The 27,527-nt window shown below is 34.0% G+C and overlaps 3 protein-coding genes and 1 pseudogene across 4 annotated transcripts; 2 read left to right on the top strand and 2 right to left on the bottom strand.

Annotated features, from left to right (window-relative positions):
- Positions 1-1,193: 1,193 nt before the first annotated feature.
- Positions 1,194-3,556, bottom strand: LOC140866345 (acyl-CoA-binding protein-like). Of its 2 annotated transcripts, none has more exons than XM_073271325.1 (4): positions 3,403-3,556; positions 1,871-1,988; positions 1,707-1,769; positions 1,194-1,453 (listed from the first exon to the last, which is right to left on the bottom strand). In XM_073271325.1, exons 1-4 carry the CDS (start codon positions 3,412-3,414, stop codon positions 1,380-1,382), a joined length of 267 nt encoding a protein of 88 aa, XP_073127426.1. In that variant the 5' UTR covers positions 3,415-3,556; the 3' UTR covers positions 1,194-1,379. The 2 variants fall into 2 exon arrangements, with proteins under 2 accessions (XP_073127426.1, XP_073127425.1); XM_073271324.1 differs by lacking the exon at positions 3,403-3,556 and adding an exon at positions 2,224-2,290.
- A 4,765-nt stretch (positions 3,557-8,321) lies between these two features.
- LOC140865402 (anamorsin homolog) lies at positions 8,322-11,857 on the bottom strand. The gene is made up of 8 exons (XM_073270040.1): positions 11,486-11,857; positions 10,869-11,016; positions 10,007-10,167; positions 9,820-9,900; positions 9,486-9,645; positions 9,263-9,396; positions 8,846-8,920; positions 8,322-8,593 (listed from the first exon to the last, which is right to left on the bottom strand). Exons 2-8 carry the CDS (start codon positions 11,005-11,007, stop codon positions 8,555-8,557), a joined length of 789 nt encoding a protein of 262 aa, XP_073126141.1. The 5' UTR covers positions 11,008-11,016; positions 11,486-11,857; the 3' UTR covers positions 8,322-8,554.
- A 2,234-nt stretch (positions 11,858-14,091) lies between these two features.
- LOC140863552 (probable methyltransferase PMT21) lies at positions 14,092-17,700 on the top strand (annotated as a pseudogene).
- Positions 17,701-17,997: 297 nt separating this feature from the next.
- On the top strand, positions 17,998-19,024 carry LOC140861258 (syntaxin-125-like). The gene has a single exon (XM_073264250.1). It carries the CDS (start codon positions 18,098-18,100, stop codon positions 19,022-19,024), a length of 927 nt encoding a protein of 308 aa, XP_073120351.1. The 5' UTR covers positions 17,998-18,097.
- Positions 19,025-27,527: the final 8,503 nt, after the last annotated feature.

The following is a 27,527-nucleotide window of genomic DNA, read 5'->3' as shown; positions in this document are numbered from 1 at the left end:
AATTTAGTATTCTCTTATCAACCTTAAATTTCAACTTTCAATTATATTCATAATTAAAAAAACTATAATACCATGATCAAACAAAATATTTTCAAATAAAATCATATATACACATATGACATATAAAATATTTATGTATTATATTACACACAACGCGTGTGCTTCGGTGGCTAGTATATATATATTCATGATTAAACTAATTTCATTGACACAACGTAGGGATATATATGTATTTGGGGTCTTCCATTTGCTGATGTAAACAAGTAGTAGTACTACCAAACAACTACATTGGTTGACCAAAACATCGACTGAAATATACCAACCAAATATAAAATACCAGAAATCCCACTTATTATATCCCCAAAACCACACCGTTCCCATGCAAAAGAACCAAAAAAAACCTTGAATTTTTCTTGCTAGCTACTCATGAATACAAACACTTCAGTGCCTCAATAATCACCATCCATTTAAAATGGCCGAAGGGCTATCTCCCTTACTCCCACTACTTCTAGTGGTGGCATTAGGCCTCCTCCTCCGGGGCAACGTCATGTTCCTAGTCGTCGACACTCCCTTAGTACTCTCCGATGCAGAAAATGCATTATTTTTGTGCATTTTGCTCGTACCCTTTATAGTATTCCTTGCGATTTATTCGAATACTTATACGATTGCTATGCCAGTTCTATTTGCGATGGTAATATATGCGGTTACCACGACTCTTCTTGGCCCTCTCGTGCTTATACTTGTTGTGTACTTGGCTTTTGCTTGCTTGCCTAGTTTCAACTGTAATGGGGAAGAACTTGGGTGGGTTTGCTTGGTTGGACTCGGGTTTTTGTTGATGAAATGGGTCGTTTTGAATGAGGCACGACAATGGGGAGCGTTGGCTTTGGTTGTAACAGTATACCTATGCTACCATTTCTTGTCATAATAATATCATTTCTGTAGAGTTTTTGCAACATCTTATTTCAAATTTTTCTAAGCTTCTAGCCAATGAAATGTTTGGAAATCGTAGGTAGAAGCTAAAAATCACTTCAAATAAGCTCTTGCAAACACCACCTTAATATGTTTATGCGCAGATGATATAGATTACATGCATGTAGAAGAAATATTTGAAAAGAATCAGTTTTCCTAAAGATATTCCACAATTTTTTGGATAGAGTATAAAACATGAAAAAGAAACCGAGTCACGCAAAGATTTTCATGTGTTATAATATATATGTTTGCCATAATATGGATTCAGAGCACATGAAACAGAAACATAAATAAGTCATACAAGCATGGAAACCTCAAACAGTCATAAACATTTAAAACTTGAACAATTCGGAACTTCTGGCAATATATAGTAGATCATACATAAGTACTGCTTAATTGGAGTTTATTCATCATGCAGAAGCTTGTTCCTTCAGTTGCTTCACCTTGGTAATATAGTCATTCATCGCTTCCTCGCACGATTTTCCTGCCATAAGTTACAATATGCGTTAAGCATGAATCAAGCTAGAGTTGTCGAATAATGCACACAAGCCAGCTCCAGTAGTGTTATTCTCAAGCTCAACTATATTAGCACTTATTTGCCATTTTGTTGAAAAAGAGTGATCTTCAAGAGAGAATAAAAAAAACTTATCTACTGAATCAAATACATCAAATGATTCATCAGTTATTTCACATCACTATATCATCCAACCCTCATAAATGAATTGTGAATTGAATACCTTCAACAGCCTTCCAAGCATCCCACTTTGCTCTCTCCTTCATGCTGAGCATACCGGGACGGCCTGCGATTGTCAAGGATTATGTTTTTGGGACAACACAGTAGTAGAATTGTGATGAATGTAGGATTTACTAAAATTTTAAACTGAATTTAGCGAAGCCTAACTTGTGTTGACTTTTCCAACTGTAGCTTGCTTGTAGAGTCCATACAGAGTAAGCAAAGTTTCGTTGGTCGTATTATCCGGCAAAGTTTTAGCTAGCTTAGCATGCTCTTCAAATTCCTCCTGGCCACAGGAATGTACATATATGCATATAAGTTTTAGCAGTTAATGTTGAACAAAAACAACCAAGAAGTTTATAGTAGTTTCGATTTCATCGGAAATTCCTAATACCGAAAAAGTTGGAAGCAAGCCGCTTCAGGACTGCCCAAATGCCATAAGAAGAACCAAATGCAAGTTTAATGACAAAAAAATATTTGCAAGTTAAAGTAGACTCATTTTATCGAGATAAACACCACACCGGATGCTGCCATCTGATCATGATATGGTCAATAATATCCAACTGCATGATGTCCCTGATAATTGCTTTGTGCCATTGTCAATTTACACCTTAATTCCACATAAATAAGAAAAATGAGCCCCCTTCCATAGGTACTTGCGTTGGAATAGGGACAAACAATCACTACTGCATTTTTGGCCTTAAAAATAGCAGTTATTATGCATATAAAAAGAGACCGAAAAATGTGGAATAAATAAGAACACGACCTCCAGTGATTGATACTTGCTTTGGAACTTCAAGCACAATATCAAATGCATCTTTATAAATATTATACACCTCTCAGCAAGGCAAAAAACTGACAGTGGAAATTAGTACTAGGAGCGACATGTGTTGAATAATTGACCGCATTGTGCAGGCAAGAACTCAAGTTTAATTTGCTTCACATGAACTATATAAGAGCTAGATAATGTCACAAACAAGTTTGAATTCCAAGAATCATATTTTGTAGTTTGCACTTTGTACTTTGTAATCCATCCATATATCAGATCATAAACACGATAAACCGGGATTCATGATTAGACGAGTAGGATAGTAGATCATATATACATGACTGGTAATTAATAACAACAAATTAAACATTTTTCCCGTATATTTTATGGAAAGTAATATAAATTTTGGCTTAATTCCTGATTTTCATTACACACCGAAACAATTTTCCTAAATCAAGAACAAATCAAAATGATCTTCATTAATTATACGTACACCAGTGTCTATGTTGGGGATCATTTCAACCTACCTGTATAGGTAGTGGAAATTAATCAATATACGTGGGTTTTACCAAGAAAATGGTGGACCCGATAAACCATGTGTATTGATAAATCTTCAACCACACTGATCAAAAATCTTAACCAGGTCTCAGTAAATTAATATGACAAGGGAATTAAGAAGAATATATATTTTTGCAGGAGATCATATATTCAACAACAAATCATTATATTTTGCAATTAAAATCCACGATCGATCGATCGATCTCCCAACAACAGATCAACCGTATACGGTAACATTAATATATATATAATCTTGAATGCAAGCACACTCACGTTCGGAAAAGTGGAATTAATTTGCAGCCAAAAATGAAAAAAAGAAATTGTACGTGAATAAATGCGAAATTCTCAATGCATATGCGATTAGCATATATACCTTCAAACTCATCTTTTCAATGGAGTTTTGTTGAATCGCAGAGAACTTAATTTTGATGTTATGGGAAGAAGCTTGGGCAGCTGTAATTAATATTGTTTATATAGCTGAGGATTCGCCACTGACGGAGCTTTTTATGCACTTTACAGCAAAGTTTTAATTAGTTGGAGAATTTCGCCGTGGGGGAAGTGTATTCGCTTTCAAATACTTTGGTGAGACAATCTGACGTCTCAATTCAATTTCAATGGATATTTAATTGAGTTATTCACATTTTTTTACTATCAAAATAAAAATAACCGATCATTTAAAATATTTTTTGTATAATATAATATTAATACTTCTACAAAAGTTGTACTTAATATAATATATGAATAGAGAACTCCCTATAAATGTTATGAATAATAAGTTTCATAATTTAATATATTAATAAAAGCATGCTATATTAATTAGAAAGAAAAAACAATTAATATAATATTTTTTGTGAACTCATTAATTAAGCACAACATTGTAATTGGTTTTTCAAATATCATATTTCATTTATAAAGCTAACCTCATATACTATTACAATATAAGTGTAATAAAAGAATTAATAATTATTTTCTTTCTTTTTATTGGCATATAGTTTCTTTATTATTTAAAAAAAATACAATGTGTCAATTCATCTCTTATTTAATTATAAACATAAAAAAATTATATTATCCATCTATTTTTAATTTTCTAAATGAATCATTCTTATTTTTATTAATTATGAGTATTACTGATGATGATATACATATTGAATTAATAGATAATGAATTCCATATAAATTGTAAACAAATTGTTATACATAAATTTCATATGTTATATTATGATTTTTTTATTTCATTTGTGTATTTTCAATATTTCAATATAAATTTTTATAATAATATTCAATTAAGAAATAGATTATTGTAAACCGACAAATAGTATAATAACAAATAGCAAAATAAATAAATGCTTATAGTAAATATTATATTGAATTGACCAAAAAAATATTATTTAGCATTTTGACAAATTCTCATAAAATATTTAAGTTAAATAAAAAATTAAAAAATCCAATATTTTTTAAAATTGTATATTAATAAAAAATTTTGCAAAATAAATAAATGATTATTGTAAAAATTATATAATATATTAAAAAAATTTCAAAATATTTCTGCCATAAAAGTATAAATGTAAGGGTAAAGTTTTTTCATTGTCTATATACATATTTATCCTTTATTCTATATAAATAAAATATTAATGAGAGTTATATAAGTAAAATTACATAAAAGAAAGGGATGAATATAGAAAAATGAATTAAAAAATTGAGTGTAATAATTTCTCACATATAATTTCCATTTGAATGAATTCTATTAACTCTAAAAAAAACAAAAACAAAAACAAAAACAAAAGGAGTTTATATAATTTTATAACTTCTACTTTACTTCCTTCTTATTAATTGTGTCGTACAAAAATTGTTATACATAAATTTAATATATTATAATATGATTTTTTTTCATTTCATCTATGTATTTCCAATATTTCAATAAAAATTCTTGTAATAATATTCAATCAAAAAATAGATTATTGTAACCGACAAATAGTATAGAAATAAATCTTGCAAAATAAATAAATGCTTATAGTAAATATAATATAGAATTTTTACATATTCTCATAAAATATTTAAAGTAAATAGAAAAAAATTCAAAAATTCAAGATTTGTTTCAAATTGCATATTAATAAAAATTCTTGCAAAATAAATGATTATAGTATTATATAGTATCTTCAAAAAAATTCAAAAAATTTAAAGTAAATAGATAGAAATCCAAAAATTCAAGATTTATTTCAATAATTTACATATATCAAAGTATTATTTGGTAAATAAGTTATTTTTGTTCAACTTTTTTACTAAGTAACATTTAATGATAATTAATAGTTTTATTTCTACCATTTGACTTTTTTATATCGAGTAAATAAATATTTTTGTATGACACAATTAATAAGAAGGAAGTAAAGTAGAAGTTATAGAATTAAATAAACTCTTTTTTTTTTCAGAGTTAATAGACTCCATTCAAATGGAACTTATTGCACCCAATTGTTTTATTCATTTTTCCATCTTTGTGCCTTTTTTATGTAATTTTACTTATATAACCCTCATTAATATATTATTTATATAGAATAAAAGGTAAACATGTATATAGACAATGAAAAAACTTTACCCCTACATTTATACTTTTATAGCAGAAATATTTTGAATTTTTTTTAAGATATTATATAATTTTTACAATAATCATTTATTTATTTTGCAAGACTTTTTATTAATATACAATTTGAAACAAATATTGAATTTTTTATTTTTTTATTTACTTTAAATATTTTAAGAGAATTTATCAAAATGCTATATAATATTTACTAAAAGCATTTATTTATTTATTTTGCAACATTTGTTACTATACTATTTGTCGGTTATAATAATCTATTTTTTAATTTAATATTATTATAAAAATTTATATTGAATTATTGGAAATACACAAATGAAATAAAAAAAATCATAATATAACATATGAAGTTTATGTATAAATTTTTTTTATAATTTATATAATACTCATAATTAAATATTTTACGAGATTTTGTCAAAATTCTATATAATATCTACTATAAGCATTTATTTATTTTGTATAAGAACAATATTGTTTATTGTCATATTTATCATATTACTAATATAGTGGATTAATTGACATTAATATTTATATCATCATCAATAATACTCATAATTAAATATTTTATGAGAATTTGTCAAAATTCTATATAATATTTACTATAAACATTTATTTATTTTGTATAAGAACATTGTTTATTTTGTAATATATATATATATATATATCATATTACTAATATAGTAGATTAATTGATATTTATTTTTTAAAAATATTGTTTAACTGTAACAAAAATATAACATTTATATGAAAATTCAATTTGATATAATTTTGAAGGTTTTTAGTACGAATAAAGTGATAAATTAATAAATTAATATATTAATATTATTTATGTATTTTAAAACTCTGACTAATTTTTATAGAAAATGATGAAGATAATATATAATAAGTTTAAAATCATAGTACTTTAATTATAAGTTATTAACATTATATATATATATGATTAGAGTTTGAAAATTTAAAATAAGATAAAGTAATAAATTAATATGACAAAAAACTTAGCGGCTTAGAAATTTTAGTTATTATGTTATTTGTTAATTGTAAATGCTAACTTCATATATTATTATATCTAAATATTAATTATTACAATTATATAGTATGTTTTGATTTCTCATTCGTTTTGGCCATTTAATATTGAGTAAAAGTTTTATAGTATCTTTTTTAACTTCTTTATATTTTCATCTATATATCTTTTTGTACTCAATGTGTGACATGTTTTTCTAAGGTATCTGATTTTTTGGTTTATGATATATTCATGTTTCTAAGTTATATATAAACTTCTGAGTCAATAGTTTTTTCTTGAATTAAATAGTGAAGTAAATAAATATTAGAAATACGTAACATGTTTTACAATATATATAAAATATAAGTTACTATATATTTTTTTATTAGTATCATTTTTAGTTCAATCATATAAATAACTGGTTATAAAAATAAGTAATCTTACGTGCGGAGCACGTGCATTTTACTAGTTAATATATATGTATGCATCGTCCGCACTTACCTTGGCCTTAATTAAAAATAAGATGCTAACATAGCCACCAATATCTATCCTTGAAAGTTAAAACTCTAACATATATAGCCCAATCTATACGCCTAATTCGAGTGGAATACTTGTAATAACTGTTCTGGAACAGAGACACTGTGATAAGTTCTAGATTGAAATGCTATAGGCTCCATGATCGTCTTGGCGGATAATTCGATCGACCCTATATTTTTTTGAAAATTTTTTACCTTTATTTATGATTCTTTGTTACCATATTTTTCTTGTATCTTTTATTATTTTTATCATATGTATTGATAAATATTCATCTCTAAATTACTCCAAGAGTAACATCTTATTTTCCATCCATGGAAAATAAACACGTTAGATAAAAAGTTTCAAATATTCATATTTTTTTCTCAATTTAATTCATAGTTCTCATTTCACATCACTCGGGTTGGCTTTGGTGAAAATGGGTGGGAATTTAATTTTTATGTATGTTATCTCTGTCACGCATGTCCTGGATCACATTGTTGATGTGGTCGGGTTGACGTAATATATTATCAAAAAATTTCTTAATCAAAACTCAATCAACCCGGAAATGACCAATCTGAACTCGAACCCGTCTAAACCGACTAACTCGATCGACTTGAACCATCACAATTTTTTTTTATAAAAATAACAATAATAAAAAGTTTAGGATCATATATGTTGACCTGAACCCGATTAATTTTTTCGGGTTAGGTTTCGGGTTCAACCGATTCAACACGAACCCAAAGCCCTCAACCCTAACCTGATAATTTTCAGGTCAATTCGTGTCAGGTTTACGGATTAAGTTCATTTTTGACACCTAGTTAGTATCAATTTTTACTTTTAAGTTATTGTAATTTTAAGCCATTAATTTTTCACCATTCCGAACTTGGCAGTCGGAAAAATTTTGCCAGAAAAATCCTCAAACTCCCTAACCTCATTGTTCATGTTTACATGTCACTTTTTGCACGCAAATCGAAAGATCGGGGATCATATAAATCGTTGAATTCACACCATAACCTGATTTCCCAAAAATTCTGAATAAAAATCTTAAATTAACATCCTACGTGAAAAAGTGCAATTTTTTGTGAGACAAAACGCTGATGCTTTGCGTTTTCTTTTTTTGTCCAAAGAACACTGATTATATATATATAATTCTGATGCACATGCAGATTCATTTTTGCACATACAAGTAAATCAAACTACGAGGCTCACACTGACATATTTCATTGAAGAAAAAAAATTCATTTTGTTCATGGAAAGAGCATAAAAGCGAGAACCCCAAATAGCATAGAGACTTTGGTTTACTTTTAAGAAGCCTTGTCCACAACTAGGCTAGTACTAGAGTAGCGAAAATAAACACTTGTAAAATGGATCCATCTGTTGTGCAACAAATTTGTCCAGATTCAAGTTCTTCAGATTCTTCTCAAATATCAGCTGCAAGAAAACTTCCTGTTAATGTTACCTGCCAAGTGAACATCATTGTGTCGTTAATTACTTTCTTGTACATCACAAGCTAAAAAGACATAAAATTGGGTATGCTTCAAAATGTCCTTGAGTAGGTGGCTGTGAAACATTTTGGCATATACTTAGGGAGGTAGATTCAAAACGTTTTAGAATAATTTGGAAGCATAGTTCATACGTGTCTAGATCCCGGGAGTCGTAATTACAATGTGTATAGAAGTCGTTCAGTGAAGTTGGATATCAGAAGAGGTACCTTTTCGCCTAGTTTAAAAGCTGGAAGACCCTTGTAAGGGCACGTACTGCATCGAAAAGCATCACCAAGACCACACTGCATAGACAGCAATCATTAATGAGATTATATGGGTGAAAAACAGAGTTTCTTATACAAACAAGCTCCATAGCCAATGCAGAAAGTGACAATGAAACTCGCAAGCACCAAACCGACATAAGAATTCATCATATTTTGAACTTGCTTTTCAAAGACAAACATTAATTAAAAATGTTTGCATATTGCAGTCACTGTTAAAAGTGATAGAGTGATCAGCTTGAAACAAAATAAAACAGCAACTAGCATATTAAAAAAATTCAGTAGCACCCTATCATTTTCAGAACGTCTGGCATTTATAAACCCAGATACCAAAACAACATTTTAAAGTTGAATTGAACTCACATTTCCACAAGCAGATTGAGGATTATTCAGCTGGTCTATGGTAAGTCCAAGCTTCAGCACTTTTTCCTCTTCCTCAGCCCTTCCACAAGTGCAGTTTTTACAGGCTTTCCTCGCACTTCCAACTTCACAATCACCTAGTAGGTGGCAATATTTTCAAATTTCTACCTACCGATCATACATAAGACTATAAATAAACAATCGAACCGCTAACATAAACACTAACCAAGTGGCAGCTGAGGTTTTTTTAGATCATCTTCTGTGAGGAGGCTATCCTCATCAATTAAATCCATATCATCGTCAAAATGGACTTTGGGTAGAACTGGCATGAATTTCTTAATGGAAAATGACGAACCAATATTCCATGAGGGCTTCTTACCCACCACCTGGCGGCAGCAGACAATCAGATCAATTTAGAAATCCCTAAAAGTCAAACATCTAATGGCTCACAGCATATAAATAACAAGGGAATAAGACATAGAAATGACCAGATCAATAGAATGCAATGGCAATCAGTGAGGGGAAAAAAGAGAGAAAAAAGTGAGGGGTTTGATGCTCACTGCAAGAGATTGGCTACTTTCAGAAGTTTGTACATCCAGAAACCCACTCAACAGTAACTTGCGCTCAAGGGAAGATTGCATCTGCAACAAGAATTGCACACAAGATCATTCTGACATACATCAAGAAAAAAACAATTGTCACCGAATACTACAATAAGCAAGATATGTCACCCAGTTGCAAACTTACCGTTTGCCCCTTGGCAGGTTCCGAAGTCAAATTAACAAGAATAGTTCCACCGGGTCTTAACACGCTATAAATATTGACCAGCAAATTATCACTGGGAAACTCAAATGATTTACAAACACAGATAATATCATCTGTAGATGAAGCTTCCTCCTTCAATAGACCTGGCACAATGTATGAACTCACGTGAATTAACAAACTCAAGGCAAAGACATCCATAAACCATAAGGTACGTTCACAAACTGTTATCAACTCAACTTTGGATCTATAAATTGGAAAGGTTTGAATAAACTTATTAAATTGATGAATTCAGAAATAACAGGAGGGCCAACGGCCGTTACACATTTTACGTCTGTGAGTAGCTGCAGGCAATCTTATGTGACTAAGAAAATATACAGGGAAAGCAAAAATATTTTCGAGCACTAAATTATCGCAGTGAATATGTGAAGGATCAGGGCAACACCATAGTCACCATTTACAAACCCATTGGCCTCCTTCGTGCAGCAAATGGGTAGCAGGACAGCGATCAAGAAAAAAGTGCAAATGCCCATTCAAGGGAATACAATGCTCTCTATATCGAGCAAATGTGACATTTGCACCACAGATTTCCTTATTTTAGAGACATGTGGATATAATAACAGTAAGAAGCGATTCATCTTGATGTGTAAAGAGAAGCATCAAAGAAAAACTAAAAAGATATCGCGCTAACATAATCTCGAGATAAACAATACTCAACTTCACTCAACGCTGTATATCACATAACAACAGGAGTTTCTTGGGGTTACATCATTTCCACTTAAAATAAAAAAGTTTCAAGCTTATTATGAAGAAAAATATTGATGCATAAAAACAAAAAAATAATTACAGTCTGAGGAAGCTTGAGTGATGATCAAAGGATCGAGCTTTTCAAATCCCTCCTTCCTCACCACCTTGATTGCCTCCCAAATAGTGGTAAGAGACACGGCTACTTGATCAGTCAGCACCACCAACTTATCCTGCCCCATCTTTATGCCCTACATCAGAAATGGAAGAACAAAATACAGATTAAGAACAAATTCTATCAATTAGCCAGCAAAACCCTCTAAACAATAAATTGGTGCCATACTCCTATTTTATAGTCTTTTCATCTCAGAAGACAAAAATAACGAACATTTCCAAATAACCTAATCCTAGCTCATACTTTCCCTCGATCATTTACAAATGATGTAACAAGTATGCACAACCCCCTCCCCAACAAAAAAAAAAAAATTACTTTAGGTCAACACAAACATTTTTTTTTTAAAAAGACAAAGAATCACTTAAGGAAAAAAATCGCCAAAAAAAGGCATTCAACCACGAGAACCCATGATTTACACAGGGATCGGGCTACACGCAATCGATTTAAACCGGAAAAAGCGGGTTCCAGCCACATATCTCACGCAGATAGATCAAAATAACGGAAATAAAGTACGGCGCAGAATTGCAAGTGCATTCGGAACTCACCGAAGATAAGGTGTCCCCTCCAATCGGGAAACAATAGCCAGCGGAGGATCGAAAGGTATTCTACGTCTCGCCTATGAGCTGAAATCGAGTTACTCAAGCCCTGAAAATCACGCAACCGATCACGAAGAAGAACACGGGAGGGAAGAATCGCGTGAAACAGGGCACGACAGGCTCGAATTCGACTCGCGAATTTTGTAGAACACGAGTATCAAAATGAAGCTTATAGCATGGGCTTCCCACTTCCAAGGCCCTCGATAAATTTCGGAATTCCGGCTGCGGAAGGCGGCAAAAACGGGCCGTGAAGTGGCGGTGGCGATTAGGTTTTTAAAAAAAAAATCAGAAAATCGATAATATTTAATTATTTGGTTTAATCATTTTAATTTCATACTTTATTATTAGTAAAACTATTTAATTATTGAAAAATAATGAGCAATTCAGCATCAATTATGCTTCGACAAAAACAATTATTGCAATATCTTTCATTTAATTAATTCTATAATTTAAATTTGACATACCAACAGATTGTATAATGTAATATCAAAATGTACATGCAAAACAAATGTTTAGGTACTTATCACAATAACTTTGTTCTAAAAATATCCCTTTGGATGCTTTACAAATTAAATATGGATGGCTATTTAATTTGATGGGGAATCCGAATAACAACTCTATCGATGCATCATCCAAGACTCACGAGGAATGCTGATTTGGGGTGTTTCATGTCTATATTGCCTTTGATTGTAGCATATGTAAGGATCGGAGTTGTCGGTGATTTTCAATAGTTTGGAATTTCAATTTTATGACTCCACAAATAGATTCTATGGACACCATCTTGATTATTGAATAGAAACATACAACATGTGAATTTGATCACATTTTGGCCAAGATCTATTTCCTCTATTTTAGATTTTTCAATTACTATTTTAAAACGAGAAGTTTTGAGATAGTTTTTTTTAGAGTATATTGGTTTATCCATTTTAATAATAGTTTTTGTGTCTTTATTTTTCAGCATGCATTCTTCCTATATCTTTGAAGTTGCTTATGTTAATGATGCTTTTTTTGATTTTTTTTTTTTTGTTTTTTTGTTTTTGTTTTTTCCCCCCCTATTGGCCCCTAATAGTTAATTTTATGGTAAATAAATTTCGATGACAAAATTAAAGCTTCTTTCTTTATATGTTTATTATGATGATATTTATTAAATTAATAGATTTAACATATGCATATAATTTTTATCATATATCATGTGGAAACAATAAAAAGTGCTAGTTAAAATCGAATAATTCATTTCTTCAAAAAAGTAAATCTAATATTTCACTATTACAAAAAAAAAAAAAAATCTAAAATATCTTTATATGGAATGTCATTTATTCCATCCATGGGGGAAAAACAAATACCCAAAAGAAGACAGCTTGCTAGTTTGAGTTTCGTTTGACAGTGTGGGTACAAACAAGACTGTCCCATCTTCTTGTCATCCTCTTCAAAGGGTCTCTATGATTACATTCCTTCGCCATTTTCATTCTCTTTTCAAGAAAGCAAACACAGGTGTAGACCTCTGCTCTGGCCAGCCTGAAGAAACTTGGGTCCTTGAAAAATCAGAGCTTTATTTGCGGAAAGTGCTTTGAGTTCTTCAAATTCGTTCACACCTAGAAGTGTGCGTAGTTAATTGATACACAGTATTGCAGAAGGTAAACTTTTATTTTTATTTTTCCTGCTGTGACTATGGGGGTGGGCCTAGGATAAGTAGCTTGGGCAGAAGTAAGAAATTTTTTAGAAAATATAGATGAAGTTTGAATTCTTTAGTAAGATGAAGCAAAAGCTTTGTCTCGGGGAATATAGTTTGGTGTAAAGATTGAATCTTTAAGCAATATTTCTATTAATATGCTGAGTTTTGCAGTTGTAAATGCTCTGCTTACTATTCCTTCCCTTTCACACACGCTCGGGAAATTTTGGAGATTAACTCATCAAAATTTCTGGGTTAGGATCAGTTTTCTTGTTCTGGTAGAATTGAATACTACGTTGAGTTCTTTATTCCGAAGATTAATCAATAAGGAGACCCCTTGGTCGGCTGGTAGTGGTGATTGAGTTCATAGGAACTTGTTTGGTTTATATTTGTTTATTTTTTAAAAAAGAAAAACAAATTGAATGTTGTTTTCCTGATTTTCAATTATATTTTGATGAATATCAAAACTTTGGTTCTTTTCAGTAGTCCCTTTCCCTTTCCTGTAGTGTGCAATGATGCTTTATCTCTTTCTTCTGCTTTTGGTTGCTTTTTTTCATGGTGTCTTTTACGTTAGGTGAGATTGATTGAATTGGATACCCTTCTCCCTTATTTTATTACTGACTTTGTAATTAATAGAACTTTACAAAAACTGCTAAAATTTATGAGGAATAGGGCCCAACATTGTCATGTCAAATTTTATAGCATTTCTTGACTTGGAAAATGTGACGGGTCCCTCATGATATCAGATCTTTTAAAGTCCCTTACAATAAGGGGCAGACTCGTGGCAAAACCAACTGTGATGATCTTGAAAGTTGCATCTAACAAATAAAAGATTTTAAAATTTAATTTGTTTGTGTTTTTTTGTTTAAAAAAGTATGAGTTTTAAACCTCCAATTCATATCAATTTGTCTGCTATTGCACTTGTTGGAATACCCCTGCTCCACATCTGATCGAGTGAATGTTTTGAATGGCTTTATTAAACTGCGCATGTCATGTTTTTTAACTTGGTTTAATCATTTTGGTAAAACAGGAGGATACGAAATAGTTGTTAGTGGAGATGTAGAGCCTTCTTTGACTTGTTCTGGCAGCTTTATTTGTGTAAATTTTCCTTTTTTTTTTTTTTTTGCTGAGGATGGTGTTTCTAGTTAACATTTACCTCGAACTCTTTTCGAATATGTGACAGCCTTATTGTGTCTGAACATTGAATCCTTTGTTGGCACATACTAGCAGTTTGCATTTGCGGCTGGATTCTGTTTGTCTGATCATGTTATGTACTTCATTTGTGTTACTTGATTCTCATTATTAAGATGTTAATTATCACTTGGCTAGTCAGAAGTTTGATGAAAATGAACTCTTCTAATTTTTCCACCCTTTCTTGGGTTTTTCTCATCACTTGTTTACGTTCGATAAGAGTATAATTCATTACATATTTTACAATTTGGATGATTTTCAGACACCATGATCAATAAGGATGGAAAGTCGACTTCTCAAGCCGATAAATATTATAGGACAGTTCCCATGGCGATCATGTTACTGGTTCTATGTGGGTTTTCGTTCTATCTTGGCGGAATCTTTTGTTCGGAAAAGGATATTTATTCAACTCAGGTGATCAATAAAGCCGTCACGTCGAAGGAAACCACTGCAGGCCATCTTCAGATCAAAGCCGTAACATTTCCTGAATGCACCGTAGATTATCAGGATTACACACCATGTACCGATCCAAGGGTAATTTTATTAATCCATCTCATGTTATTGAGGTTACAATCTCGCAGTGCATGTTTATTAAGTTGCGTTAGGACTAGTTGCAATACCAGAAGGAGGGCTGGTTGGCCCACTCTCCGCCCTTCCCCGATAAGCTTTCCAATATATCTGTATGTTTTTATGTGTCATCTACAAAAAATATTATTTGGCCTCCATTATGTTTTGAGTTTCAGTTTCACCAAATCACTCTTTTGGCTCCACTACTGTGCTAAAAAATCTTTGATAATATTGCTATTTATGATACCGCTGCAGAAGTGGAACAAGTACAGTCGCCACAGGCTTTCTTTTCTTGAACGCCATTGCCCTCCATTGTTCGAAAACCAAGAATGTTTAGTACCGCCGCCCAACGGTTATAAGTCTCCTATCAGATGGCCAAAGAGTAGAGATGAATGTTGGTACAGGTAATAAGAATAACGAATACTTATTTTAATTGAAGGGTTTTTTGTGAAAACTTACAGATTCAATGTTCTCTCGTGTCAGGAATGTTCCTTATGATTGGATTAACAGACAAAAATCAGATCAGCATTGGCTGAGGAAAGAAGGGGAAAAGTTTCTATTCCCTGGTGGCGGCACTATGTTCCCGAATGGTGTTGGCCAGTACATAGATTTGATGCAAGATCTAATTCCAGAAATGAAAGATGGTACAATTCGGACCGCGATCGATACTGGATGTGGGGTGAGTCCACTTAATCTCCTTCCCTCATTTCTCAAACTAGTTGAGTAGGCCTTGCAAGTGCGTCGTTTGGAATTAAAGTTTTAGTACATAAATTTTTTTGTTATCTGTATGTGTTCAGGTTGCAAGTTGGGGAGGTGATTTGCTCGATCGTGGGATTCTTACTGTCTCTCTCGCCCCGAGAGATAATCATGAAGCCCAAGTTCAGTTTGCTCTGGAACGTGGGATACCCGCGATTCTGGGGATCATTTCCACCCAACGGCTTCCTTTCCCTTCGAACTCCTTTGACATTGCACATTGCTCTAGATGCCTTATTCCATGGACGGAATTCGGTAGTTGTCCTTATCATCTTATGACACATACTTGTTCTCCAATCTGTCATGACAAGTATCTGCAAATTTCATTGGATTGTACCATGTCATAGAATTTAGAATCTCAAATTTTTACCTAGCGCTAAAATCATTTTCAGGTGGAGTTTACCTGTTTGAAATGCATCGTATAATCCGCCCTGGGGGTTTCTGGGTACTCTCTGGACCCCCGGTAAACTACGAACGTCGCTGGAAGGGATGGAACACTACAAGAGAAGAGCAGAAATCTGAATACGATAAGTTGCAAGAACTGCTTTCGTCAATATGCTTCAAATTGTATAACAAAAAAGATGACATTGCCATTTGGCAGAAACTAGCCGATGATAGCTGTTACAAAAATCTTGACGATCCAGACAACTACCTCCGAACTGTGATGATGGCACCGAACCAGATTCGGCATGGTACACACCAATTCGACCTTGCGTCGTTGCTCCTAATCCGAAGTACACGAAACTAGCATTAAACTCCCTTGACAAATGGCCTGAAAGATTGCATACTGTTCCAGAGCGTGTTTCTGATGTTCGAGGTAGCAAAAGCAGTGCTTTCAAGCGAGATGAGAGAAAATGGAAGACGAGGGTAAAACACTACAAGAAGTTGCTCCCTGAAATTGGAACTGATAAGATAAGAAATGTCATGGATATGAATACAGCGTACGGCGGTTTTGCTGCTGTTCTGATAGATGCTCCTTTGTGGGTCATGAATATCGTCTCTTCATACGCCCCGAATACGCTTGCTGCGGTTTATGACAGGGGACTTATTGGATCCTATCATGATTGGTAATATTTCTTGGACTTCAAAATGTTGAAAAACCCATTGTTCCCCTAAAGTTGAGCTCATAAGAAGTGATTGGATAGCATGATCTATTTGGCATCGGGTAACATAGGCCTAGAAGTTAAAAGAAAATGTATTAAGTTTTGAGGGAATTTGAATCTGTTACACCTCATACTTATAGCATGTTAGAGGCTACTTGGTCCAAAAGTTCGATTTAATGGGAGAATGTCTAGCAACAGTTTTATACTTGAACGTCGTCAAACGCATTATATATTGTATACTTGATGTATTTAGTCAAATGACGTTGATTCATTTGCCATGTTTCCTTAGGTGTGAAGCATTCTCCACATATCCTCGAACATATGATCTCCTTCATTTAGATGGTCTTTTCACTGCCGAATCTCACAGGTAAATCGCCAATGCTCGGCTATAGTACTGTAGAAACGATACTAGAATATATAGCGGTGATTCAAATTGTGTATTTGGGCAGATGTGAAATGAAGTATGTTCTATTAGAGATGGACCGAATACTACGGCCAAAAGGTTATGCAATTATCCGGGAATCGAGCTACTTCATTGATGCTGTCGCCACAATCGCCAAGGGGATGAGATGGGATTGTCATGGAGAAGAAACAGAAAATGGTATCAAGACTGAGAAGCTATTGATTTGCCAGAAAAAACTGTGGTATTCCTCTGAGCCGAGTTCATAACAGCTCTCTAGCTAGATACGTGCGTTGTGTCGCCTTGCGGGGTGGGGGGGATAAATTATGGACATGACTCCATGCAGTGTAGAGATTAGAGATGTTTATATATTTCAACATGCTGCTGGAGCCGTAAGAGAAAAGTTTGTGTACTAAAGCTTGTATGAGCTCCCCTCGATTGCACAATAAAAAAAAAATCTTTTTTCAACCCCTATTTCATAAATGTTGATATAGATTTGCATATAAAATATAAATTGAATCGACCCAATAAATATAACAGCCTACCAATAAATTGCATGTTGTAGTCAAAGGGGGGGAGTCTTGATTCTGACATGTACAAAAGATTGGTCATGATGTTTTCACATTACCGGTGGGCAAAGCCCTTAAATATTCTCCCATCTTTTTCTCAAGTAATTTCAACCATGCATGAATGCAAAACCTCGCGACGGAGAATTTAATAATTAATTTATGGTAATATCACATAATTCCCATATTTTGTTTCCAAAATCCTCTTCATGCACCGTGAAGAGGACCACGGTGGAGACACCGTAGTGGATATAAACCGGAGTCTCGCGACCCCGACATAAAAATAAATAAATAAATAAAAATTGTTAAAAAATGAACAATCAGTTCAGCGGTTCCTTCAAGATTTACGTGGAACAGAGCAACCAACATGGAAACCCGAACATGGACGACGTCGTCGAGCCGGCCGGCCTCGCGTATACAGCCGAGAGGTTCACAGATGATGTGGATAACGTGAAGGAGGATATCAAGAACGTGGAGAAGATCTACAACAGCCTCAAAGAATCCCACCAAAACATAATCACAACATCACGTACTGCCAAAACCATGAAAGATCTGCGCACCCGACTCACCATGGATCTCGATTACCTTCTCAAGCTGGCCAAGCAAATCAACAAGAAATTCGACGCACTTTTTCGGGCCAACGCCGCTCTGCGGAAGCTGCCCGGGAGCGGGCCGGCTTCCAACGACGACGACATCTCTCGGGCCTCCATGATCTCCGGGCTGGGCGAGAGCCTGAAGCTCATGATGCGAAACTTCCAGGCGCTGAGGTCTCAAATGGAAATCGAACAGAAGCAAGTGATGGAGGGAAGATACCTCGCCATCACCGGAGAGAAGGCGACGGAAGATGCCATCGATCATTTGATTTTGTGCGAAGGTTCCGACGGGTCTCTTCTCCAAGCCATGCAAGAACACGGGAGAGGCGCCGTTCTGGACGCGGTGGCGGAGATTCACGAAAGGCGTGACGCCATGATAGAGGCCCGGAAGAGCTTGATGAGCCTGCACCAGATATTACTCGGCATGGCTACGCCAGTCGAGGTGCCGACTGGCGTTGGCACGCAGAGCCCTGCGGAGAACATCGTGCCGGCGGCTCCGGCGGCGGCGGCGAAAGGACATTTGAAGGATCACGAGAGAGAGACGAGAAGACAGGCGTACACAGCAATTGGCGTGTCATTTGTGATCACTATGGGTCTCATAATCGCGCTTCTGCGAACAGAGCGTGATTTGTTCGGAAACAATTAATAATTTCCGCATGTATCAATTACCATGTTACATGTACAATTATAAATGAGATTATAAGTTGGGTTACAAAATTTATTTAAAATTATTGAATTATACAGTGTGTTTGGTGGAATCATTGGAGGGGATTTGATGGGATTTGGATTTACAAATATTGTTTTGATGTTTGAAAAAATGAAATTTTAAAACGAGATTGGTATTTGATGGATTTCATGAGATTTTATTTAACTAACTGAAATTCTTACAAAATTAGTCGAATTTCATGGGATTCATGGGATTTGAGTTTATAAAATAATAAAATTATTTCTAACAATAAATTTATAAACTTTAGTTATAAATTTAAGTTTTTCAAACATTTTTTTTAAAAAAAATATCACTTTCCTAAAATTTATGCTAGCAAATTTCAATATGTATTTTTAATTTTTTTTCCAAACACCAAAATGAAATTTGAATTTCAGAAATTCCAATTCCAATTCCAAATCCAAATCCAAATCCAATTCTAAATCCAATTCCAAATTCTATTTTTAGGCATCCAAATATACTGATCATTTTTAAAGATTTTTTCCAAATAAAATGTAAGGACAATTTTGTAGTTTCAAATGCATTTTGTAATCCAATTTGTAACCTTCATTATACACACACACACACACACACACACACATATATATATATATATATATATATATATATATATATATATATATATATCCATTTGAGTTCTTTTATGGTGCCCAACATTATATGCCCACTTCATGCCCACCATATAAATAGATGAGTTGACCGGTACAATAGATGAGTTGACTTGTACATGATGGGCATGAAGTGGGCATATAGTGTTGAACACCATAAAATAACTCTATATCATTTTCCTAGTTAATGAGATCCTACCTTTTGGGTGATATCTAAATCATTTATCCGAGGGTCTACATGTCAACATATATGCATAATTAATATTATAGTGTTAACATCGACAAATTATAAATTATTAGATCTCCTATTAAAATAGTACCCTTATATAAGTTGAACTAAACTCATTTGCCTTTTCGCATGCAACGTGATTATGGTCGTACTTGATGTTTTTTAGGGACGAGAAGAATTAATATGGAGACCAAAAAATGAGCTCCCAACAAACAATAAAATGTAATAATTTATTGTATTAATGAGATGTTTATGCAAAAATAAAATAAAATAAAAATATGAGTTTAATGGTATAGGTACAACGAAACTTATACAACAGTATAATTTTTACATCATACAAAATTCAAAAAAAAAATTATTTTTTTAAATCTTACGATATATTAATGAATGCAAATATCACGATATAATATTAAAATCTCATGATATAATATCAAAATATCATGATATAATTATTGTAAATATCGTTTTACGATATATTGGTTATACATTTATCATTATTCTAATTATATTTTGAATAATAACTTAAATAATATACATTTTGTTGTTTTGACAACGAAAACACTACATAAATTTCTACTACAAAACATTTTTAATTGGGTGGAGTATTAAAAAATATTTAATGTAGAATCACAATTGTTGTACTTTTTTTATGCTTGGAATGATTTATCTAACAATTAATATATGGAGTTATGAATTAACATCGTGCACTGATTCAACCAAAATTTATGAAGTATCCATTCTCACCGATCCTTCATTAAAACTAGTAAAAAAATGCACATGCTATGCGTGTGTAAAATAAAAGTTATTTTTAAACATAAAATAAGTGGGAGATTTAGTGGGATAGTGGGAAGGTTATGGATTGGGTGATCATGACTTACGTAATTACAAAATTGTGAGAGTGAATATTGATGTATAAGAATTATTAAGAAAAAAATGTGAAGAGAGGGTAAAATGAGAAAGAAAGTTAGTGTCCTCAAACCAACAGTTATTCTAACCTACTCAACTATTATAAAATAGTAAAGATAATTTATTAACAATATTTTTACATAATTTCAATGACCTTATCGAAAGTTTCATATAAAAAATTCATCCACAAAAGTTAGAATTCAAAATACCATATTCTTATGCGAAGATCATAAAAGTAATTCTCGAGTGGTGGGTATGAATCCGGGCAATGAATCAACAAGTTTTTTCGTCTCCTTGAAGATGAAGTTTACACACTAGAAAACAAGAAAAATTCGTAAGTGGGGAGGGAAGGGTTTTCGGCGTCGCTACTTCGATGCTTAAATCAGGATGTATGGAGTGGGCTTAGGAATTTTGGAAGAGTAAGTGTATGTAAAAATTTGTGAAAGGTGATAGTGAATGTACCTTAACCGAGCTCGGGAGCCAGATATATATAACCGATCAACTGGGTTATTCCATGACTACATAGTATGGGCTCACCTGATAATCATTAAATATGATGGGAGAGCATTAAATGCGACTAGATGTTTTTCGTAATCTCTGGAGAAGTCCATACCGTTGTAACGTGGTTACTGATGCCCTTATCCGTAATAAAACTCAATACACGCAAGGTGGACGTGGCCTCTTCTTAGCCTCTAAAAATATAAAGCCCGGGTCCTGGTGCCAAGCCGAGCTTTATTACCTTCATAGTCCCCGACCTTTTCCCACCGACCCGGGCTACCGGACCAAAGATCGAGTACTTCTCACGAGCACCTGGTGAGCATGTTTCCACCTGGGTTATAGAACAATCACCCGGGTCTTAAGATAACCCAGAGCTATCTTACCTGGGTATCACCACACTTCTCAAAAATATTCGGGTTAGAACATGGAATCCTATGGGTTGAGTGCCCGGGCGAAATATCCCCTTAACCAAGTGATTGATGCGTACGACATCTCGGAAACTCAACTTGGTAATCTTTGGCCTGTACTTTCTTGCTCTGGTCGCTTTTGCATACACATTTATTTATAATTATTTTTGTTTTTCCCTCTTTATGCAGAAAAGCCCGAGATGAAAGAAGAGTTTTCTAAACGAGCGGCAGAGAGAAGAGCTGTCAAGGAGAAAGTTACAGCCCTAACCGAAAATAGGAAAAAAGCCAGGGTGGACAAGGAGGGTTCAGCTCCTACTCAGAAGAAGAGAAAAGAAGGAGGCCAGAGCCGCCTGGTTGCTCCCATTATTTCTTCTACTAAACTAGCTCAAGTCCTCCCCTCGCATCCGGTGCCAAGGAAAATGACGGAGGGGGATGGGATGGTGCTCATCTCGGCTCCCTTATCGGAGCCTCATTCTCAGTTTTCCTTGTCCCCAGAAGACTTGGAGGATGAAGGGCCTCTGAGCCACCGCAAGAGGAAAGCAACCCGGGAGCCTGATATGGTCATTCTAAGTGACCCCGAAGAACCTGCTTTAGAGAAACCTTCCTCTCATGTTCTTCCAAAACATCTCGTGGACCCTGCTGATGCCGATTGGGATGCCAAGGCCATCAGTACTCAAACCAACCAGGCGTGCCCTGCATGGGGTGGCCGGGATGATGTTACTGCTTGGAGCCCCCGGTTCCCTCTTTCTTTGACAGGGACGGCCTTCTCCAAAGTGTCCACTCTGCAGAGCTTACTATCCCCTGGTGACAGGGTGCTCTTGTCTGAGAGGGGAATCACTTCCAATTTGTCCGAAGGAATCCCTCATACGTATACGATAAATTTCTTTCTTGGTTCTTTCTCTATTATTTACTGTTTTTTCCTTATTTCTTATTTAATTAACCCGGGTTTGTTGCTTGATCATCTTCCCAAGGCTTGTGCATGCTGGACAATGCAGTGGAGGATTCCCACACCAACCTCTATCATGAGGGTGCTCGGGTCCATTCCTTTGATGAAGAAAACGCCCGGCTAGAATCCGAACTCCTCTGGGCCCAAGAACTTCATGCGGCAGAAGTATGGACTCTGAGGAAATCCTTGGAGGATTCTCAGGTCGAAGCTAATAAGATGCAAGAAGTTCTCCAGAAGAAATTGGATCAGGCCCTGGAGAAGCTTATTACATAATTCAGAGTGTTCCAGCCCCGACTAGAGACAATGAAAAAAGGGGTCGAAGAGCCAAAGATGAGACTGATAAGTGCATTTTGTGTGCATTATTTTGTGATAGGTTTTTATCTATTTTGTGTGCATTCATATTGTTTTTATGTATTTTTATGTGTTTTAGTGCATGTGTGTGTATTTCACTCATCGGGTTAATTTTGTAGAAAAATGAATTGTTGAAGAGTGAATTACGGAGCAGCTTTGTTCAAAAAAATCAAATTTAATTTTATAAGATCCAAATCCAATCTCCACAGTTTCGAATAAAGTTTCATATGTTTTGAAGCTGCTGTCCAAATTTCAGCTCGATCCAACGGCTAGAACTTAAGATATGAATTTTTCAAAATCGTCTCTCGCAGCAGAATTTTTGTACTGCGCGCGCGTGAATCGGAGTTACAGACCTCTGTTTTTTTGTTATGCGCGCGCGTGTTTTGGCGTCAGTTTTGTTCTGAAAAGTCCTATTTTGTGAAGGAAATTAATTAATGGTACAAGTTCCGGACCATATATATAGAAGATATAACATATTTTTGGGGGTTCCGAAGTTCCAGAAGGCAGAGAGATTGCACAAGGGAGAAGGTGGCTGCTGTAGGCTTGTGAGAGAATATTTCTATTTTTTTTCTTCTTCTTTTTATTTTTTAATTATTATTTTTAATTATTGGGTAGTTTATTTTCAACCAAGACGACGTGATTGAGCCGAACAAATTCATGTAGAAAACTTGGATGTTTGTTTGGGATTTTTCAGAGTTGATATTATTTTATTGATTGTCAGATTTATATTTGTCTTGTGAATAGTCTGATCAACTGTTTGCTTGCATGTTAATCGATTCCAAGTCGACAGATGAGGTATTGATTTTTATCACTTTGATAATTAACATATTGTAAAACCGACTAGAAATAGAATTCGGTTTCAGTGTGCGGTTTGGGTGTAAACTGAATTTTTACAAATATTTAATGCATTCAAATTTGATTAAAATTACGAAATATTAGTTCATCAATATTTGAATAGGTTTGATTGTTTTAGAAATAGTCCTTTGAACAAATTAGGAGAATTTCCGTGAATTAAAATTAAATCTGAGTCCTGAATCGACTACATGTTACAAGATTAGTTCAGTTATTTTTATTCTTATTTCTTAAGCAGTTTTTATTTTATATTCTTATTTTATTTAAATCAAATTGCTTTTTATTATTTTGTCTAGATTAAGTAAAATAATTAATTCTTGAGAATTGACAACAGTCCCTGTGGGATCGATACTTGGACTCTCAGTCCACTTTACTATTATTTGACCTGGTACGCTTGCCAGTAGATTTATATCACACCGATTTAGCCGATCAAGTTTTTGGTGCCGTTGCCGGGGACTGTTTAGTTAATATTAGGATAGATTATTTGCTTGAGACTAGACTTTTTTTTTTCGTTCCTTTGATTATTTTTAATTTTTAATTTTTTTTCTCTTTTGCTTGTGAGGTGCTTGGGGATGGATCATCTACAGGTGTTCACAAGATTTGACCAACAATACTCAGAGCCTTTCTATGCTGTTTAGGGGAGATTCAATGAATTGGCGAACATATTTCCATTTCATCAATTTTCGAACTACACGCTCACTCAAATTTTTTATGGTGGTTTGGATGAGACTACAAGAAGATGGGTGGATTATGGAGCTTTGGCCACTGGCAGTCACCTGTTCAGAAGAGATGAAGACAGTGTTATGCACTTGTTAAATGATATGGCGAATTTCGACTACCATTGGCATTGTGATCCTTCATTGCAAGGTTGGAGTCACAAATATCATCAAGAATTCAACTCCACAAATTTTGCGAACCAACCACCGAAGCATCAAGAAGAGTGTGTAGGATATTTTAAAGATCATGTAGCTCAGTTGGAGAATTTTGTGAAAAGGCAGGAAGAGACAAACCAGTTCTTCGAAAGCCGCATCAAAATTTTGAGTCTTTTGGATGAACAAATTGCGCTTCATAGAGAAACAGTTTCTGAGATCTGCCAAGAGCGTGAAGTAATTGAGCCAGAGCATGAGGAAATAATTTTTGAGAAATCTTCTTGTGAGGATGAATCAAAAGTGACAATGGAGGAGGAAGAAACATACAAGGCTACATATTTTACCTCGTCAATGGTCATTCCATGTACACCGTTAGAAGATTCTTTCCTGCCATTGACGCCACCTCCAGCATATTCCATCCTCTATGAGCTTCAGCCTAGATTCGGAGTCTCCTTCCAAAAGAAAATTTCAAACCAAGTGTTGTTGGACCGACAAGCTTAAACTGCATATATCACGTCAAGCTTGAGGGCGAAGGAAATCATAACCCATACGTAGAGTCATATGATTCTTTCTATGGGCGGCAGCCGCTCTTTGATGGTTGCTTCTGCATAGTCGGGCTGTAGATTATAAACTTAGCGCTTACTGGGAGGCAACCCAGAATTATTTCCCTTGTTTCTTATTTTATTTTTGGTTTTTGTTTTTTTATTTAATTTTTACTTTTTTCCCATTCCAGTTTGTCGAGCCTGCCGATATACACAGTTTGTTGTTGTTGTCCCAGCTGATACTGTCAAGAAGGAAGAGGATGAATCGAAAACCAGAGGAGTGTTTTTGTCTTTTTCATTTTGTTTTTGTTCGTCTTGCATTTGTGTGTTTGTTATGCATTTTGTTCATTGTTTCTGAAGCATTGAGGGCAATGCTTTGGATAAGTATGGGGGGTAGAATAGTTTTGTTTGTTATTTGCATTCATATGGTTTAGTTTATTGCATATATTTCGAATTCATGCATCTCATTATGTTATGTGTTTGTGTTATATGAATAAGGAGAATGATGAATGATGAATGTTGGCCGATGATGATAGAGTTGTGAAAAAAAAATTTAAAAATGTTGCTTTTGATTGAACATGAGAAGTTGTTGGTTGAATCATGAATCTTTTTAAGCACGCATGTTAGACTGGTGTAGTGTAGCGAAGTAATTGATGAAGTTCGTATTTGTTTGACCATTGCACGGAAATAGGTGTTTGTTGTTCATGATAGTGCTTTGGATTCTTGATAGTTATTAGACATTGCATGTATGATATTGGGCATACCTGTAAAAAAATTTTGAAAAACTTTCGTTGAAAATTAAGTTAACTCCATTCGGATTACGAGCAGATATTGAAATCCTAATCTCTTGCTCTTGACTAAGTATGTGGATTCCAAGGGGTTGAAAATTTAAAATTTTAAAATACCAATTCCATCCGGGCTTGGAAAATGATTGAAATCCTAATCTTTGTTCCATAGCTAAGTTTGCGGGGTTAAATGTGATTGATGCTCCATCAGGGCTATAGACGAGGAGATTGAAATTCGAATCCTATCTTAGTTATAGCTAAGTTTGCGGGTAATTTTTGGGGCTTATAAGAAAATACCGGGTGCAAAATCCGGAGGTACGTAATTACTCTCAAGAAAGTGCATGTTTTTGTTTGGGATTGTTGAGGTGACGGAGTGCTGGATTGTGATACTTGCATTGAATTGTCATAGGTCGCTAAGCATTATTAGGACAGATTCTTTTGAAGTTGCATGAAACTGGAATGACATGACACACACACACGTTTACGTTAAACTGACAGTGTATTGTGAACAATCAGAAGTTTGTGGTTTTTAATTTTTTAAGTTGGATTTATCGGAGGCTATGTTGTTCATGATTCGTCCTCACTTATATTTTTGTTTGCATGTTGTTTTTGCATGTCTTGCTCGAGGGCGAGCAAGAGTTAAGTATGAGGGTATTGATAAGTGTATTTTATGTGCATTATTTTGTGATAGGTTTTTATTTATTTTGTGTGCATTCATATTATTTTAATGTATTTTTATGTGTTTTAGTGCACGTATGTGTATTTCACTCCTCGGGTTAATTTTGTAGGAAAATGAATTGTTGAAGAGTGAATTACGGAGCATATTTGTTCAAAAAATCAAATTTAATTTTAGAGAGATCCAAATCCGATCTACACCGTTCAAAATAAATTCAAGATGTTTTGAAGCTGCTGTCCAAATTTCAGCTCGATCCGACGGCTAGAACTCAAGATATGAATTTTTCAAAATCGTCGCTCGCAGCAGAATTTGTGTACTGCGCGCGCGCGAGAATCAAAGGGACCTGATCGGACCATAAATTATAACTCATATAATTTATTTGAGATTATTTTTGAGCCACCGAAAGGACCTGATCGGACCCAATTAAATTAAGCTCCAATAAATTAATTTGATCTAATCAACTCATGATTAATCAAGATAATTTATTAATCTTATTCTACTCCACTAAAAGAACAAGATTGCACTCTTAATTTAATTGAAATTACTGAAGCATAAAATCAATAATTACATCCTCAGATTGATCGACCCAACAGATGTTTTTTCTGTTTATTCACTCAGTGTAATCTTCAAACCCAAATTGATCTGATTTTTTCTGCTGGCTGACTCTTGATGTATGTTTTATTCTTGTGTAGGCGTTTGTTAGTATATAAAATTGTGTTTAATTTTATGTTAATGTGTTTTCTAATCTTGCGTAGG

Source organism: Henckelia pumila, chromosome 4, assembly GCF_033568475.1.
Source record: "Henckelia pumila isolate YLH828 chromosome 4, ASM3356847v2, whole genome shotgun sequence".
In the NCBI taxonomy this organism is placed as follows: Eukaryota; Viridiplantae; Streptophyta; class Magnoliopsida; order Lamiales; family Gesneriaceae; genus Henckelia; species Henckelia pumila.
The sequence above is the reverse complement of the archived record's forward strand: the minus strand, read 5'-3'. Positions and strand labels throughout refer to the sequence as shown.